This window comes from Nicotiana tabacum, unplaced genomic scaffold, assembly GCF_000715075.1.
Source record: "Nicotiana tabacum cultivar K326 unplaced genomic scaffold, ASM71507v2 Un00171, whole genome shotgun sequence".
In the NCBI taxonomy this organism is placed as follows: Eukaryota; Viridiplantae; Streptophyta; class Magnoliopsida; order Solanales; family Solanaceae; genus Nicotiana; species Nicotiana tabacum.
This window is the reverse complement of record NW_027438409.1, coordinates 45,080-61,427: the sequence shown is the minus strand read 5'-3', so window position 1 is coordinate 61,427 and position 16,348 is coordinate 45,080. Positions and strand designations below refer to the sequence as shown.

At 35.1% G+C, this 16,348-nt stretch overlaps 1 protein-coding gene across 3 annotated transcripts; it reads right to left on the bottom strand.

Annotated features, from left to right (window-relative positions):
* Positions 1–11,035: 11,035 nt before the first annotated feature.
* Positions 11,036–14,661, bottom strand: LOC107760028 (uncharacterized). 3 transcript variants are annotated; one of them, XM_016578059.2, is made up of 7 exons: positions 14,557–14,661; positions 12,987–13,796; positions 12,078–12,427; positions 11,731–11,895; positions 11,579–11,644; positions 11,418–11,486; positions 11,036–11,308 (listed from the first exon to the last, which is right to left on the bottom strand). In XM_016578059.2, the coding sequence occupies exons 2-7, from the start codon at positions 13,642–13,644 to the stop codon at positions 11,243–11,245; spliced, it is 1,374 nt and encodes a 457-aa protein (XP_016433545.1). In that variant the 5' UTR covers positions 13,645–13,796; positions 14,557–14,661; the 3' UTR covers positions 11,036–11,242. The 3 variants fall into 3 exon arrangements, with proteins under 3 accessions (XP_016433545.1, XP_075104926.1, XP_016433537.1); XM_075248825.1 differs by having other exon boundaries at positions 12,987–13,819; positions 13,970–14,620; XM_016578051.2 differs by lacking the exon at positions 14,557–14,661 and adding an exon at positions 13,970–14,516.
* Between the last annotated feature and the right edge of the window lie 1,687 nt (positions 14,662–16,348).

The following is a 16,348-nucleotide window of genomic DNA, read 5'->3' as shown; positions in this document are numbered from 1 at the left end:
GTTGAAGCGTTCTAGTACACGTTCAATGTAATTCTCCTGAGACAGCCACAACTTTCTGCTTGTTCGCTCTTGAACTATCTTCATACCCAAAATTTGTTGTGCTGGGCTCAAGTCCTTCATATCAAATGACTTGGACAAATCTCTCTTCAACTTTGCGATCAGCCCCTTATTTTTTCCTAAAATTAACATGTCATCCACATACAACAACAATATAATACAGTTATTTTCAAAAAATCTTTTGAAGTATACACATGGATCAGAATATGTCTTTGTATAAGTTTGACTTTTCATGAATGAGTCAAACTTCTTGTACCACTGCTTTGGTGCCTGCTTCAACCCATAAAGACTCTTATTCACTTTGCACACCATGTGTTTCCTTTCAGCTACTTCAAATCCTTCTTACTGCTCCATATAGATCTCTTCTTCCAAATATCCGTGAAGAAATACAGTTTTCACGTCCAACTGCTCCACTTCAAGATCTAGGCTAGTTGTTAAGCTCAAGATTGTTCGAATATAAGTCATTTTGACAACATGTGAGAAAATTTTGTCAAAATTAATACCTTTCTTCTGTTCGAAGCCTTTAACCACCAATCAAGCTTTGTATCTAACCAGCTTTCTATTTCCGTCTTTCTTGATTTTAAAGATCCACTTATATTTGAGTGGTCTTTTACCCTTTGTAAGTTCAACCAGCTTGTAAGTGCCATTTTTCTGTAAAGATTCCATCTCTTCTTGCATGGCTTTCATCCACTAGTTTTTTTCTGGATGGGACAACACCTCCTTAAGACTTTCTGGCTCCCCTTCATCACTAATGAGGGCATACTCTGTGGTAGGCTACCTGCATGACTCTACCCTTGGCCTTTATGATCTCCTCAAAAGTTGAGGTTCTTCTCCCTGAGTGGGGTGCTCCACTTGCTCGACATCATCATCAAGTTGCTCCCCATGTTCGGCAACCTCATTGGTCGTACTTTCTACACTTATGGGATAGTTAGAATAAGAAGGAATGGTAACAAGGTTAGGGATTATACCATTTTTTGCCTTCTCTGACTGGTCATCTACAGTTTTAACTTCACTTTCACGAAAGATTACATCTCTGCTTCTAATGACCTTCTTCTTTAGAGGATCCCACAATCTGTATTTGAACTCTTCATCTCCATATCCGATGAATATGCAAGGAACAGATTTATCATCCAGCTTTGTTCTCTACTCCTTTGGTACATGTGCAAAAGCTCTGCAACCGAACACCTTCAGATGCGAGTAGGACACCTCCTTGTTGGTCCAAACTCTCTCTGGGATGTCAAACGCCAACGAAACTGATGGACTCCTATTGATCAAGTAACATGTTGTTTGAACTGCTTCGCCCCGGAATGACTTAGGTAGTTTAGCCATTCTGAGCATGCTTCTCACCTTCTCCACAATGGTGTGGTTCATCCTTTCGGCAACACCATTGTGTTGTGGGATTCCAGGAATTATCTTTTCATGTCTGATCCCATGGCTCGAACAGTACTCTTCAAATTCCCTTGAAGTGTACTCGCCTCCATTGTCACTTCGGAAACGCTTTAGCTTTTGGCATGTCTCCCTTTCCAATAAAGCATGAAACTTCTGGAAAACTTGAAACACCTAATCTTTGGTTTTCAAAATATAAACCCATAATTTTCATGAAGCATCATCAATAAAAGTAACAAAATATTTGTTACCTCCCATCGATTCAATTTCCATTGGACCACAAATATCAGAATATACTAAATCAAGCATATTTAATTTTCTTTCAGACGATGTTTGAAATGAGACGTTATGCTACTTACCGAATAAACAGAAGTCACAAGGGTTTACCGTTGTACCTTTGGCATAAGAAATGAGTGATTTCCTGGCAAGAATCTGCAATCCCTTCTCGCTCATATGACCCATTCTTTTGTGCCACAAATCTGCAAAAATCTCATCTTGTGTCGCGTTCAATTCACCTTGGCATATTTATGCATTTGTGCTGTACAACGTGCCATGAGCAACTCCCTTTGCAATCACCAATGATCCCTTGGTGAGTCTCCACTTTTGATTTGCAAAATAGTTCTTGTATCCATCTCGGTCTAAAGCAAATTCCCGAGATCAAGTTCATCCGCAAATCAGGTACATGTCGCACGTACTTTAGAACCAATGTGCATCCGTCATTTGTCTTGATACAAATGTCATTGATCCCCGCAATCTATGAGTAACTTGTGTGTCACGACCCAAAATTCGCATGTCGTGATGGCGCCTATCTTAATACTAGGCAAGCCGACAACCTCAATAAGCCACAATTTCTTTTAAATTTGAAAATATAATATATAAATTTAATAGAAAAATCCCACACATACTGATATAAAATATACTCCCAAAACCCGATGTCACTGAGTACATGAGCATCTAAATAATAATAATAGTCTGACTGATAAGAACATTGTCTGAAAAATATAGAACAACACAATAACTGAAGGGAAGAGAGATAAGGTATGCGGACGCCAAGTAGCTACCTTAATAGTCTCCAACAGATAAATCACCAAGTCTAGCAACCGCCGTATCCGGGAGCACCTGGATCTGCACATGAGGTGCAGAGTATAGTATGAGTATAACCAACTCAATAAGTAACAATACTAACCTATGGGTTGAAAGTAGTGACGAGCTTAGCAGGTACAGTCCAGTATAGAAATAACGATACAGAAATGTAGGCATGCTTTCAAGTTCAACAGTTAAACTCAGTACATGTAAAAATAGATCAATTCTGAACAATATGAGGAATATTACATCTTTGTATCTACATGCCAATGTACATACTTTATGTGATGCACCTTAGTGAAAACTCCGTGCACTCACAATCTAAAAATACTCAATCACTCAGTACTGTATATAGCCAAACCATCCCATGGAAGATCCATCCCTCATATATATGTACACATCAACTGACAGTCAGTCACCCAATACTGTATAAGGCCAATCCATCTAAGGGGAAGATCCATCCCCAAATATCAATGATTCAGACAAGATCCATGTCCAAGAAAAATCCATCCCTCAATATAAATGCTTCGGGCAAGATCTATGCCTAGGGAAAATTCATGCCTCAATATAAATGCTTCGGGCAAGATCCATGCCCAGGGAAGATCCATCCCTCAATACATATATCTATGGCAAGATCCATGCCCAGGAAAGATCCATCCCATATATATATATATATCAATTGCGCTCACTGTGGGGGGTGCAGACTCCGGAGGGGCTCCTTCAGCCCAAGCTCTATAATAGCCAAATCCAGGCATAAATAAATAAACATAAATATCACTCAGAATCTCCAGTCTCTCGGGCTCTCAATGACACGAAAATCAGCCCGACATAATGATATGATGTATCAATAAATGACAACAGAGACTGAGATATGATATGCAAGTGACAGATGTGACTGAGTACACAATTATATTTTAAACAAAGAGTTCAACAGCAATACGACCCATGTGGGTCCTAAAATATATCGTCGTGTAGCCTAAACATGATCTTTAATATTAATCTCAACTCAATTTCTCGAACACGTGGAGGTTATGCGGATAATGATATTTATTTAATTATGCAACTCCACGGAATCAATTAAGTCACAATTCCTATGATGCATGCCCGTCACCTAGCACGTGTGTCATCTCCAAACAATTCATACAACACGTAATTCAGGGATTCATACCCTCAAAAACAAGTTTAGAAGTGTTACTTACCTCAATCCTAGCAATTCTTTATTCCAATAAACCTTTCCCTCTCTATTCGGCCTCCGAACGCCTCGAATCTTAGTCAAAATAATTCGATACAATCAACACGAGGTATATGAATCAATTCCATATGAAAATGCTAAATTTCACAATAAAATCTGAAATTAACTCAAAAATTAACAGTGGGGCCCACATCTCGAAACCCGATAAAAGTTACAAAATATGAACGTTCATTCAACCACGAGTCCAACCATACAAAAATTACTAAATTCTGACTCTGATTCGGCCTTCAAACCCTCAAATCAATTTTTAAAAAATTCCTATTATAATCCCTCAAATCACAAAATAGGTGCTGGAAATAGTATTATATTCATGAATAACGGACCAAATCAAGTTAAGATTACTTGCCCCAGTCCAATTTGTGAAGTTTGCCTCTGAAAATCGCCCAAACTGAACTCCCCAACTCTTTTTTTGTCAAAAATGGCAAAACCCCCCGTTTATAGAGCCTCTGCTGTTTTCGAGCGCTACAGGTAATGTGGGGCGCTGCCTGTGGTGCAGTTTCCAGAACCCCAACAATTCCTAGCGCCAGGTCTAGCGCCCCACGCTACCCTGGGCGCTGGCGGCGACGGAAAATCTTTTCCGATACGGAAATGGGCATAACTTTCTCATACGATGTCCGAATTCGACGATTATTTTTGCTATGGTTCCAAAATTGTAATACAGATCTAATGCTTCAATCAAAACAGGAATTTGGAGATTATTTGCTTAATGTGATACCACTTAATCTTGAAGAAACGACGTCGGAACATTCTACATTCGATGTCGAAACCTAGCAAATCAAGTCCGATTGACCTCAAATTTTGCACACAAGTCATAAATGACATAACAGACCTATTCTAATTTCCAAAATCGAATTCCGACCCCGATATAAAAAAGTCAACTCCCCGATCAAACTTCTAGCTTAAATTTCTATTTTAGCCATTTCAAGCATAATTTAACTACAGACTTCCAAATACTTTTTCGGACACCCTCCTAAGTCCAAAATCACCATACGGAGTTGTTGGAATCATCAAAACTTTATTTTGGGGTCGTTTACACATAAGTCAATCATCCGGTCAACATTTTCAACTTAAGCTTTCATCTTTGAGACTAAGTGTCTCAATTCATTCTGAAACCTTACCGGACCCGAACTAATTATCCCGACAAGTCACATAACAACTGTAAAGCAAAACTTGAGTAGTAAATGGGAAAACGGGACTGTAATACTCAAAACGACCGGTCGGCAGAGGCAGATGTAGCTTAGTGGCTACGGGTTCAACTGAACCCATAACTTTCGACGCGGAGTAAAAATTTATATGTAAAAATTAATTAAAATTAAAAAATAGTAGATATGAACCCATAACTTTTAAAATAGAATGGGTTCAATGTTAAAAATCTTAAAATTGAACCCATAGGATTTAAATTCTGGATCCGCCTCTGTCGGTCGGGTCGTTACATTGTGTTACCCATTCTCACAAGGCCAAAATCACCTGCTACATATCTGTAAAAAAGATATCTTACCGGTGTGGCATGGTAAGATGCTGCTGTATCAACCACGTATTCTGACTCTGGACCTGACAAGTGCATACATTCCTCTTCCTCATTTATAAAGAGGACAACATTATCATTGTTTTGCACCATGGCAGTTGTGTTGTCATTCTTCTGGCCACTAGTTTCACATTTTCCCTTCCTTGGATTTGGGAAATCTCTTTTGAAGTGACCTGGTTGATCACAATTGTAGCAATTTCTGGCTCTTGATTTGGATCGGTTCTTAGACTTCTCACGAGCTCCGGATCTACCATAGTTGCTCGAACTCCTTTGATAACTCTTGCCTCTACCTTCTGTGATGAGAGCATGTCCTTGATTTTCAGGCTTCTTTCTTATCTTCTCATTGAGTAGAAGAGCTGATGTGACATCTTTCAACTCAACGGTAGTCTTACCGTGCATGATGATTGTTGTGAGATTATCGTACGAAGATGGAAACGAGTTCAATAACAAGATGACTTTATCTTCTTCCTAGATTTTCACTCCGAGGTTGGCGAGTTGTGTGATTAGTCTGTTAAATATATTTAAATGCGACAAAAATTTCGTACATTTACCCATGTGTTGGGCGTATAGCTTCTTCTTCAAGTATAATGTATTTGTCAACGTTTTGGACATGTATAGACTTTCCAACCTTGTCCAAATGTCACATGCGGTGTCTTCATCAATGATGTTATTTACCACATCATTTGATAAGTGCAACCTGATTGCACTAGCAGCCCTTTCATCCAAGTCAGCTCAATCCTCAACTTTCATGGTATCAGAATTTTTGGCATCAGCATCTAGTACCTTGTGTAATCTTTGTTGGATGAGCAGATCCCTCATCCTTCTTTGCCATGTTGAGAAACTGCTATCTCCATTAAATTTTGCTACCTCGTACTTTACTCCGGATATTTTTTTTCACCGAGTATAGTACGACAGACAGTGAATAATACTTCTGTGAACGAGCGAAACATGTGCTATGATATTAGTTGTTGGGAATAAACTCCCACAGAAATAATATTCACGGTAATAAAAACGGAATAATAACGTAGCACCGAGATACGGTAATTAACAAGAATAAAAGAGTGACAACGACACCAAGATTTTTATGTGGAAAACCCTTTTGAATAAGGAAATAAACCATGGCCCTGATACGAGCAACTGATATCACTATAGCAAGGAATTATATACTTTGTAGGTCCGAGTAAAATACTCCAAAGACCACTACAACACTCAAAAGAAATAACCCTCTTTTGATATTCCACCTTACTACAATATCGCTCACTCTCTATTTTTCTCACAGACTATTTTCTTATACCCTGTATGTGAAACCTCACTGTTTCTTTTTCTCTTTGTTGGTATGTCTTCAACTGAATCAGGAGCTATCTATTTATAGATGTCCAATTCTCCTTGCTTGCATTATGGATGATATCATCATAATATAAATGTCAAACGTTCACCTTGTGAAAGCAATGAAAAATCTGCCAACCCAAATCACATTTCCTTTAGATTTGGCAGCATGGTACTCTATGTCAAAGTAAGTTTGTCTTCCTTTCACATTCATGGAATGGACCCCACAGTACAATCATTCAACTTCAAGCATGGATTGAAAAATTTATAAAGTCGTTCTATGGTACTACCCTACAATGCAAAAGTAGGAACCATTAGCAGAACTTAATTAATTAAGAAGTAGTCAAATTAGTTCATGATTACATGTTTCGGCATTTACAACATCCTTGGGCTTAACCAGCTTGAAAATATGTTTAACATAATGCGATATTGTTCGCTCCTAACTCGCACAATTTATCCAAAAAGGTTCGCGTCATTAAAAGTATTTCTACACCTTATATATAATTTCTCAATCTCTTCGACTACCTATATGGGAACTTATTCACACATTCAACAAAAAATGACCATCATTTCTTGGATGTAAGGTAGGGATATGGTATAATTATCAATACGAAAAACGGTTAAAACTTCTCTTGTACTATATGAAATAGGACAACTATACCGTGTGTTTAAAGTTGGTAGCATAATTACTTATTATAATAGCTCATAATTACATGTTTCGGCATTCACAACATCATTGGGTTCAACCCGCTCGAAAATACGTTTAACATGATGCGATATTGTTCTCTCCTAACTCGCACAATTTACCGAAAAAGTCTCACATCATTAAGAGTATTTCTACATCTTATATATAATTCCTCCATCTTTTCGGCTACCAATATAAAAATTTATTCACGCACTCAACAAAAAAAATGACCATCATTTCTTGGATGTAAGGTAGGGATATGGCATAATTATCAATACGGAAAAGGGTCAAAATTGCTCCTATACTCTACGAAATACGATAACTATACACTTTGTGTAAAGTTGGTAGCATGATTGCCCTCGCCGTGACCAAATGGGCGCATTCTTATCCTTTTCCACTAACAGATCTAATTCTTTTTTTTTAATTAATATTTTCTTTCCTCAAATAATATGTCATGTGTCCTAACCAAATCAAAGTGGATCAGATTTACTCTTACACAATTTGTATGGTTCAACTTTGGATTGAAGTCAACAGTCTGTGGCCTAATCTAAATTAGAGCCTAAGCCCAATATATAGAGTGAGCCCACTTTTGTTTTAAGATTAGGGCCCATATTTGTGAAGAGGCAGTAATAGAGACAACAGTTCCTTGGACTTTTCTTATTTCTTTTTCTTTCCTAAAGTCCTCCCTTTGGAAGTGAACCCCACTGCATTTGATTACTTTGTTTTTTGTGTGTCCTTCTGCCTGTCTTTTTTTTAAGATGTTTGTCCAAATCAATTTGAAACCACTTTCATGAGTACTTACTATCTCATTAGTCCAAGCAGATCGAAGAAATCACTTAATGTTGTGTTAGATTTAAAACCCGATTTCTAAGATTTGTAATCCGATAAACATTGGGCCATACTCTTATGTGCTTCTAAATGTCATCTTATTATTTGAAGAGATTTTATATAATCTGATAATTGCCACAAATCTAAAAACATGACCATGGATAGGAAGGGATGAATGTTGAGAATAAAGGTTAAAGGTTAGGTAATCGAGTGTTATCCTTATTTGTAACAGTAACTTTAATACACCACTTGGTGTTTTCGTGTTTTTTCGTATCTCTAGACTTCTGTTACTACTTGTTGTCTTTTGTTTCGATTTTCTGATTGCATTATCTATTGTTAGTTTTATATTTTCGCTTCGGTTGTCAGATCGGTTTACTTGTTATTGCCCCTCCCCTTTCCCTTCCTGAGCTAAGGATCTACCGGAACCCTTCACGGAGCTCACTTGTGGATTACACTCACTGTTAGTTGTTGGTGGTGGTGATAATTGCCACATATACCTTTGCTTTTCTATGGTTGAGAAAATACCAGCATCAAGTTCTCTCTATCTTAAAAGGAGTAGGGGCCTGAAAAGGTAAAGTAGGTCCCCACACAAAATATTGCCCCCTGCCCTTAGTCCCAACCCACATCACAAAATGTATAAAGATGGTCATTCTGGTTTTGTGCTAACTAACCAAGCCCCTGAAATAGTAGAAACTAGGAAATTGCTGTCCAGTTCTTTTTTGAGGTTAAAAATGGTTGGAGGATGAGATCATCCATGACATGGCTCTCACTTTCTAACTACTTTGGACCACTTCCACCATATTCTAATATTGGATCTAACAAAGTAAAAATTACGGCCACCCCGGTTCACTGAGTTTCGCACGATATCTACTATTTCCCATCAACATAGGGATCAGATAATTTTGTCTGTCAAAATTTTGATATATGAGAAGAAATCACCTAGTATTTTTACCTCTGCTAGAATTTGAACATGAGATCCCATGAAATACACTTCATTAACTATTACTCGACACAGTTGGTGAAGCTAAGAATGTCTAATTGTATACCATAGCCCCAAACTAATATCCTTTTTAAAGTGAAGTCCAACATTAAATTTCTTGATTCTTATATATACTTTTTATACGGAGGCAGACCTACATCGTAGGCACAGAAGTCACCGGCATCCGAAAATTTCGGCAAAAATTTTATATATACTTGCTAATTTTTTCAAGAAATAGTCAGATATTAACATAGGTCCTCGTACCAATTTTTATGAGCAGTAATAAATTTATATTGAATGTAGCGGTGTCCCGTAACTGTCGAATCTTGGGTCCGGCTCTTCTTTTATATATTCAAAACTAAATCAACCAAGTTCTTAATTTGAAAAGGATGAAAAGTAACTTGTTAGAATTAACGGATCAATAAGACTACACTGATTGGTAAAAGCTTCTCACCTTCTGCAATATAAGCTGAATTAATTTGAAAACAGATTTTAGGAACATGTCACTTTCTTAGAAAAGAAAGGAGACACCACAATTAATACTTCAAATATTTGCATACTCTAGGCAATTACTAAGAGCCCGATTGGACATAAGAATTTTTTTCCTTTTTTCAATTTTTATTTTATTTTAAAATTAGCGTTTGTTCATAAAATTTTCAATTTTCACTTGAAGATACATTTTGAAAATTTTCGAAAGTTTGAAAAACTCCAAAAAACTATTTTTCAAATTTTTCACTCACAAAACTTCAAAAATAACCCAAAATTATATTCATGTCCAAACACAACTCTAAATTTCAAATATCATTTTCACTTGAAAAATTTTCACCCTTTTTTGGAATTTTACAATTCTTATGTCCAAACGCCCACTAACATTAACTACATGTAGCAACCCCTTCTGAATACTTCTCAAAACTTCAAATTTCCTTTGAACATTTAATGAAATAGCATGGAGACACTACTTATTAGCCACCTAATCATTAATATGGCTTACTATTATATATATAAAAAATTACAAATAAAAATATCTTTAAAATGTTTAGAGAACTCGAATAGTAATAGTGTCGTATAAAACGGAACAGATAGAGAGCCTGTTTGGATGGGCTTAAAAGCTGGTCAAATTAGCTTTTAAGCAGTTTTTAACTGGAAAACCCAACTTTTTCTAAATTGGCTTAAAAGCCATATTGCTTTGACCAAGAATATTACATTATTATCCCTTATAATTTTTCTTAAAAACCGAAATTACCCCCAAGTTAAAACCCTACAACATACTATTTTTTTTTTCTCCATTCTACAATATTTGTCAATTTATTGAAGTTCTTAACGTGAGGCAAACAATATTCATTCAATTGGTATAATTATATTCTAAAATCAAATCATTCAATCAATTTACGTGTTACCCATGAATTTGAAGCTATGAACGGAAAATATAATATTATAGTCATCATATTCTTTATAATGTTAATAACTTTAAGGATATTTCAGTCATTTTAACAAGAAAAAGTGTTTACCAGCACTTGTTTACCAAACACTTCATCAGCTTGTTTTAAGTTTCAGCACTTTTATCCAAACGCTTAACTGCTTATTTATAAAACAAGTTCCAGCACTTATAAAGTGCGTGCTTTTAAGCACTTAACTTAAAAAAGCCAATTTTTTTTTAAGTCAATCCAAACGGCCATAGTATGGACAGTTCGTTAGTCAGGTATACAAAAACTGCAAAGATAACAAAAGGGGTCTACTAAGTTTAAAGATGTTGTGCCTCCTTTTTATCTAAAAAGAGTTATTGGACTTCTGAATGGAAACACACTTACTTACACATCATAACAAAAAAGATCTAACAACCTTTTACCTAAAATAGTCCACAAAAGCGGTTGATTAAGTCCTATCATTCTATTCCTTTCACAGAAACACAACAGATCAAGAAAATTTGACAATGGAAATTTATGTAGAGTTAGGTTATTATGTTACAACAGATGAATATGCTTCTATCTTTTTACACACCAAAAAATGACAGCCTATTCTCTTCTTTTTCAAGTGCCAAAAGAGAATCTACCTATCTGCTTGCTATTTCCATTGTCAATCTTTTTTATCCCACTAGAATGTGCACAACAATGCCCTACCTTATCATTTTTGAATGTGATCTTCTATTTTATTCGAGCATGTACACTTCGAACGCCTTTCGGATAGTGCCTGAAAATAATTCAAGAAAATGCAGTCATTGCACATTGAATTAAAGTGGAAAATGTGAATGGAAGGGATCCCTTGGTATTGCTCATTGTTATTCCTTTTTGGGATGTACCTTGACTTGTGTCTCTAGTTCTTTAATGTAGTCAGCTGCAAAGTCCAACATATCTGCTGTGTTTGTTTGCTGCAAAGAAACGAAAAAAGAAAAAAGAAAGAATAAGAGAAGCTAAATTTCGACTGCACCATATTTTTGGGCAATTTGTAAGTTAAGATTACCTTGTCCATATTGGGAACAAGATCTTGCAGCTTCCTCATTCTGTCGCTAATTCGCGTTCTTCTTACCTAAGATTTGTTACAATTAAATCACTAAATGCTTAGCCTATCTTTGAAGGATAAAACAACTTGATTTAACTCCAAAGGTTATGTACCCTTTCAGCGATGCTACGAGGATGAGTGGCACAACCTCTTTTTGCTCTGACTTTACAAGGTACTGAATCTTGCAAGAGCTTCTCCATGGCGGATAACTCCGCTGAGGTTTGAGGCAAACTTAGATGAGACAACAGAGTGGGAGGGCGAGCTCGACCTTCACTACTCTGATTATCAAAACCATGTATGCATGAGATTAATCAGGCGTAAAAACAACGTTAACAATAATAATTACTGTTATCACTACTCAATCCCAAACTAACTAGGTAGGCCATGTGAATCCGCAATATTTCGAGCTGTTTCATTTCAACAGGTGGTAAAAGAACGACGAATGTGATTAAGAAAGTACCTGATTATCAGATGCATTTACATTGGAGAACGGCTCGGCCTCATTATCTTCTGGTACTTGAAGGAAATCATCAGTCAACATTTGTGAATCATCCCAAGAAGGCATGGGGAAAACTGTCATGTAACTCTCATCATTTTTATGGCCTTTACCAAAACTTTCATCGCCTGCTCGGCCCTCTTCTATGCTTTTAGCTCCAAATACAGAGATTGGAGCTAATAGCCCCGAAGAAGGCGGTTGTCCGGATTGGAGAGCCGTTTGACTACTAAACCTGTTTGGAGTGGGAAATGATGCTTCGGCAGCAGCATTACCACCAGCTCCATAACCCCCTATGCCTCTCATTGCACCATATTCTGTCAATTGCTGAAATAGTTTTAGTAACAAACTCAAACTCTAATGTCAGATCAAAACATTGGAAATGACCACAAACTTCTATTTAGATTCATTACTTACTTTTGCCCCCTTTGTGGAAAGAACTTTTAAAATCTCAGAAAACCTACTTTTTCTTTCTTCCCTTACCAAAGTATAATAGTTAAAAGAACATCTCAGCAAACTAATAGTCTGTACCAAACAGTTCATGAGTATTTAGTGGCAAAAATTGTTGACTCGCCTCTTTTCTCTTCTAAAACTAATTTAGCTATCTTCAATAACTATGATAAGTATGCATATGCATGCAACTTTATTTTCTAGGAAGATTTGAATTACAGCTGAGAAGCATAGCTTAATAAAGATAGAGTCTTGGCTCAGTCCACGCAATGCAAGATTTCAAAATAAACATTTAGACGAATAAATGAACTTATAAAATGAATCTCCACATAAATTTAAAAACATTTCTTCATCTGAATTTATACCACTAGTCATGATATATAATAAAAATCACTACCAAAAATGTTGAAGCAAGACAATGCATACCATTTTCAATATCAAATTGTGCAAAGAATCCAGCAGGCGAACTGTTATAACGAGTAAGATTTGAATTACTACTACCAGCACCAAATCCACCATCCATTTTCGTCTGGTTCAAACGATTTGAATCTGCCGCACCCAAAAATCTGGCAAAATTATCCATGGCCGACGTAAGGTCCGAATTGTCATTTTGTTGAGCTTGAGTTTGATAATTCATTTGTGAAGCCAAAGAATAATCACTATTTTGCTGAGTTTCTTGTTTCACTGCTGCAATAAACTGCGAATTCTGACTCTGTCGCGCTTGGCTTTGCTCATGTTCTTGTTTCGTAGGAGCTACACCCTCTGATCTAACATTCATATTACTCATGTGATTTTGCTGAATTTGCTGAGTATCACCAATTAGGCCATTATTCGGATTCAAATCTTGGGGATCAATATTAGCCACAAATCTATCGAAAACTTGCTTTACATCATCAGTATTCGAAGCACGAGAATTGAGCAACTGATCAAAATCATCTCTTGCATAACCACAATTACCACCTCCACTAACAACAGCAGTAGGATTATTACTACTCAAAAGACTGGAAAAATAAGAACTCGGAGCGGATCGATATCGAGTTAAGCCAGAAGTCATCTGTTGCTGCTGATGACTTCTATGATCCATACTTTTCTCCTATTTCCTTAGTTTCTCCCTTCAAATACCCAAAATAATTCTCCTTTATTAGGAAAAACAACAACCACTACCTCAAGCGGAAGCAAATTGAGATCGGCTATATGAATCTTCATTGACCATGTTGCTCCATTAAAGATTTCTCCCTTCAAATACCCAAAAGATTTCTCTATTATTAGGAAAAAGCAAAGAAAATTAAAGAAAAATAACAAGATAATAATGTATGCAGCTCAGTACAAGCAACAATAGGCAGATCCAAATTATAGAAAATATAAAGAAATTATTTTAAAATATGTGCATGTAATTAAGTGGCACCTACCAACTTTAAATCCTGAATCCAAGAACTAAAGCTTCAAATTGAAATGCTTTTGCAGACCTTTTTTCAAACAAAAAGTAGAGTTTTTGAGGGGTACCTCAACCCTCTAAATTCACAAATAAAATCATGAATAGAAACCCCACAAGCTCAAAATTTTCAATATAGAAAGTTCTACTACTGAACCAGAGAAAAATAATATTTATATGGCTAGATTTCAAGATACTTTAGAAAAGTTGAAAAGTTAACTAAAAGAGACCCACTAAAGGTAAGAATCAAGAACATAAATACATATGCATAAACGTAATAGAACTATAGCTAACACTTGAAATTGAGCTAAAAAGAAACAACAGAAACAGAAAAATGTTAAGTCATGAGAAGGGGATAAGAATAACAGTGATATACACCACTACATATAAGAGAATATTGGGACAAGAAGATGACAAATAGCAAACAAACAGAGTACACTAAAAGCTATGGTGAAAAAAGTTCCCTTTTTTGCTTTTAATTTTTTAGCCAAAAAAGAAGGTATCTAGAAAATGGATATGGTGATGGTGAAGGGGTGGCAGTAGGAGGAAGAAGAAGAAGTATACCCGGGGTGATTTTGTGGGGTGGGTGGGGGGAGTGGGAAAAAAGTGCAGAGCCAATGAGAACTTCAGCAACAGAGAGATCTCGGTTGTTATTTTTGATATATTCTATTTTTAGCACTAAATGATGAGTATTTATTATATCTGCTTTTTGTCATATTAATAATCTTATGCAATTAATTAAGGGGGCGTTTGTTAAAAGAGAAAATGTTGTCCAAAATTCCTCTCTGTTTTTGCATAAATGTTTCTGGAAAAATTGACCGAAAAAGAATTTTTTATTTTTTTATTTTTGAAAGAAGCTGAAAAACAAGGTTAGTTGAAAAAGAAATTTCTTTTTTGTTCTTTTCTTTTTACATATTTGAAACAACGGCCAAATAATATTCTCTTTTATCTCAATAAAAGTTAGTGTATTCAAATTATAAGGTTCAATCTTACTGGAAAAAAGTCAACAGTATTTTTGTTTTGTTTTATATATTTAGTGGGTAGTACCACAATTGAGTGAGAAAAAGAAAATAATCCTTTTAATTTCAATATAAACTAACAACCATTTTAACTTTTTATAATAAATTCTACATAGTTAGAGTGAGTATTATAAATCACAATTTTGTATAGCTAAAAATCGTGATTGAAGAAAAACTTATTTAATTCTTTAAATAATAATAGTACTATGTAAATGAGGTAGGAAGAGTAGTTAATTTATCAATTTTGATTTCGATGATATTTGGAGGATATACTCATGATTAAATTGACACTTTTGTCTATACATAAGTTTTTAATTTTGGAAAATTTGTTTTGGTTGATTGAAGATTTGAAGTTGAAGGAATTGACAAATCAAGATATTTCAACAGAAAAGCTGTGAAAATGACAAATAAAATTTGGGAGAAATTCATTAAAAAATTTAAAATGTACCAAACAAAAAGGTTTAATATTTATTCACTGACTATATAATCTTTTTTTTAATAATAAAGGTTCTCTTTTTTCAATTTTAGTGTCACTCAAAATGAACCTGGATATAATAATTAAATTTTAGTACGAATTCAAGTAAATTATCCCAATGAAACTAAGTTTTCTTTAGGGCTTAAGTTGTTGGGACACGTGGACTAAGCAGTTTAATTTGTAAATAATAATACTAATACTTTTTATTTTAAAAAGTGATTTATTTAGGCCACCAAGTACACAGGTGTACACTCAGTAATAGAGCTTGATATAATAATCCTATTTACTTAATATTTAATCAATCTGCGTTTGAATAAATTAGACACTTCTTAGTTAATTAATTACAAGGTAGATTTCGCAATCTATTAAATTATGAATTAACTCCCTTTATTATCGGAGATTAGAGTTGGATGTAAGCTAGTGTATTTTTTAAATCCTTATGGTGTTGTCTTTATTTGGCATGTTACTTATTCTATTACGTGGACGATTGTTACGTATGGTTTCATAATATATTATATTTTATTATAATTATTTGAATATATTATATTATTTTGATGTCGTTTCATGATGTAATTCACTCGCTATGAAAAATAAACTTACAATATTACAATAAAAAAGTATGATACGAGATAGAATTATTATATAAAAAAATAGAATAAAAGATAAAATGAGATTATTTAATAACAGAAAATGGGCAAGATGAAAGAAAAAAGTAAGGTAAAGACGCAACCACACCAAATCGGTCGTTACATAAAGTGACATTTTTCGTCGTTATGTAACAACGAATTTAACAATACATACAATAAAATTTAAGTAACAATCAAAAAAATATTGTATTTAAAGTGACAATAGAATACAATAA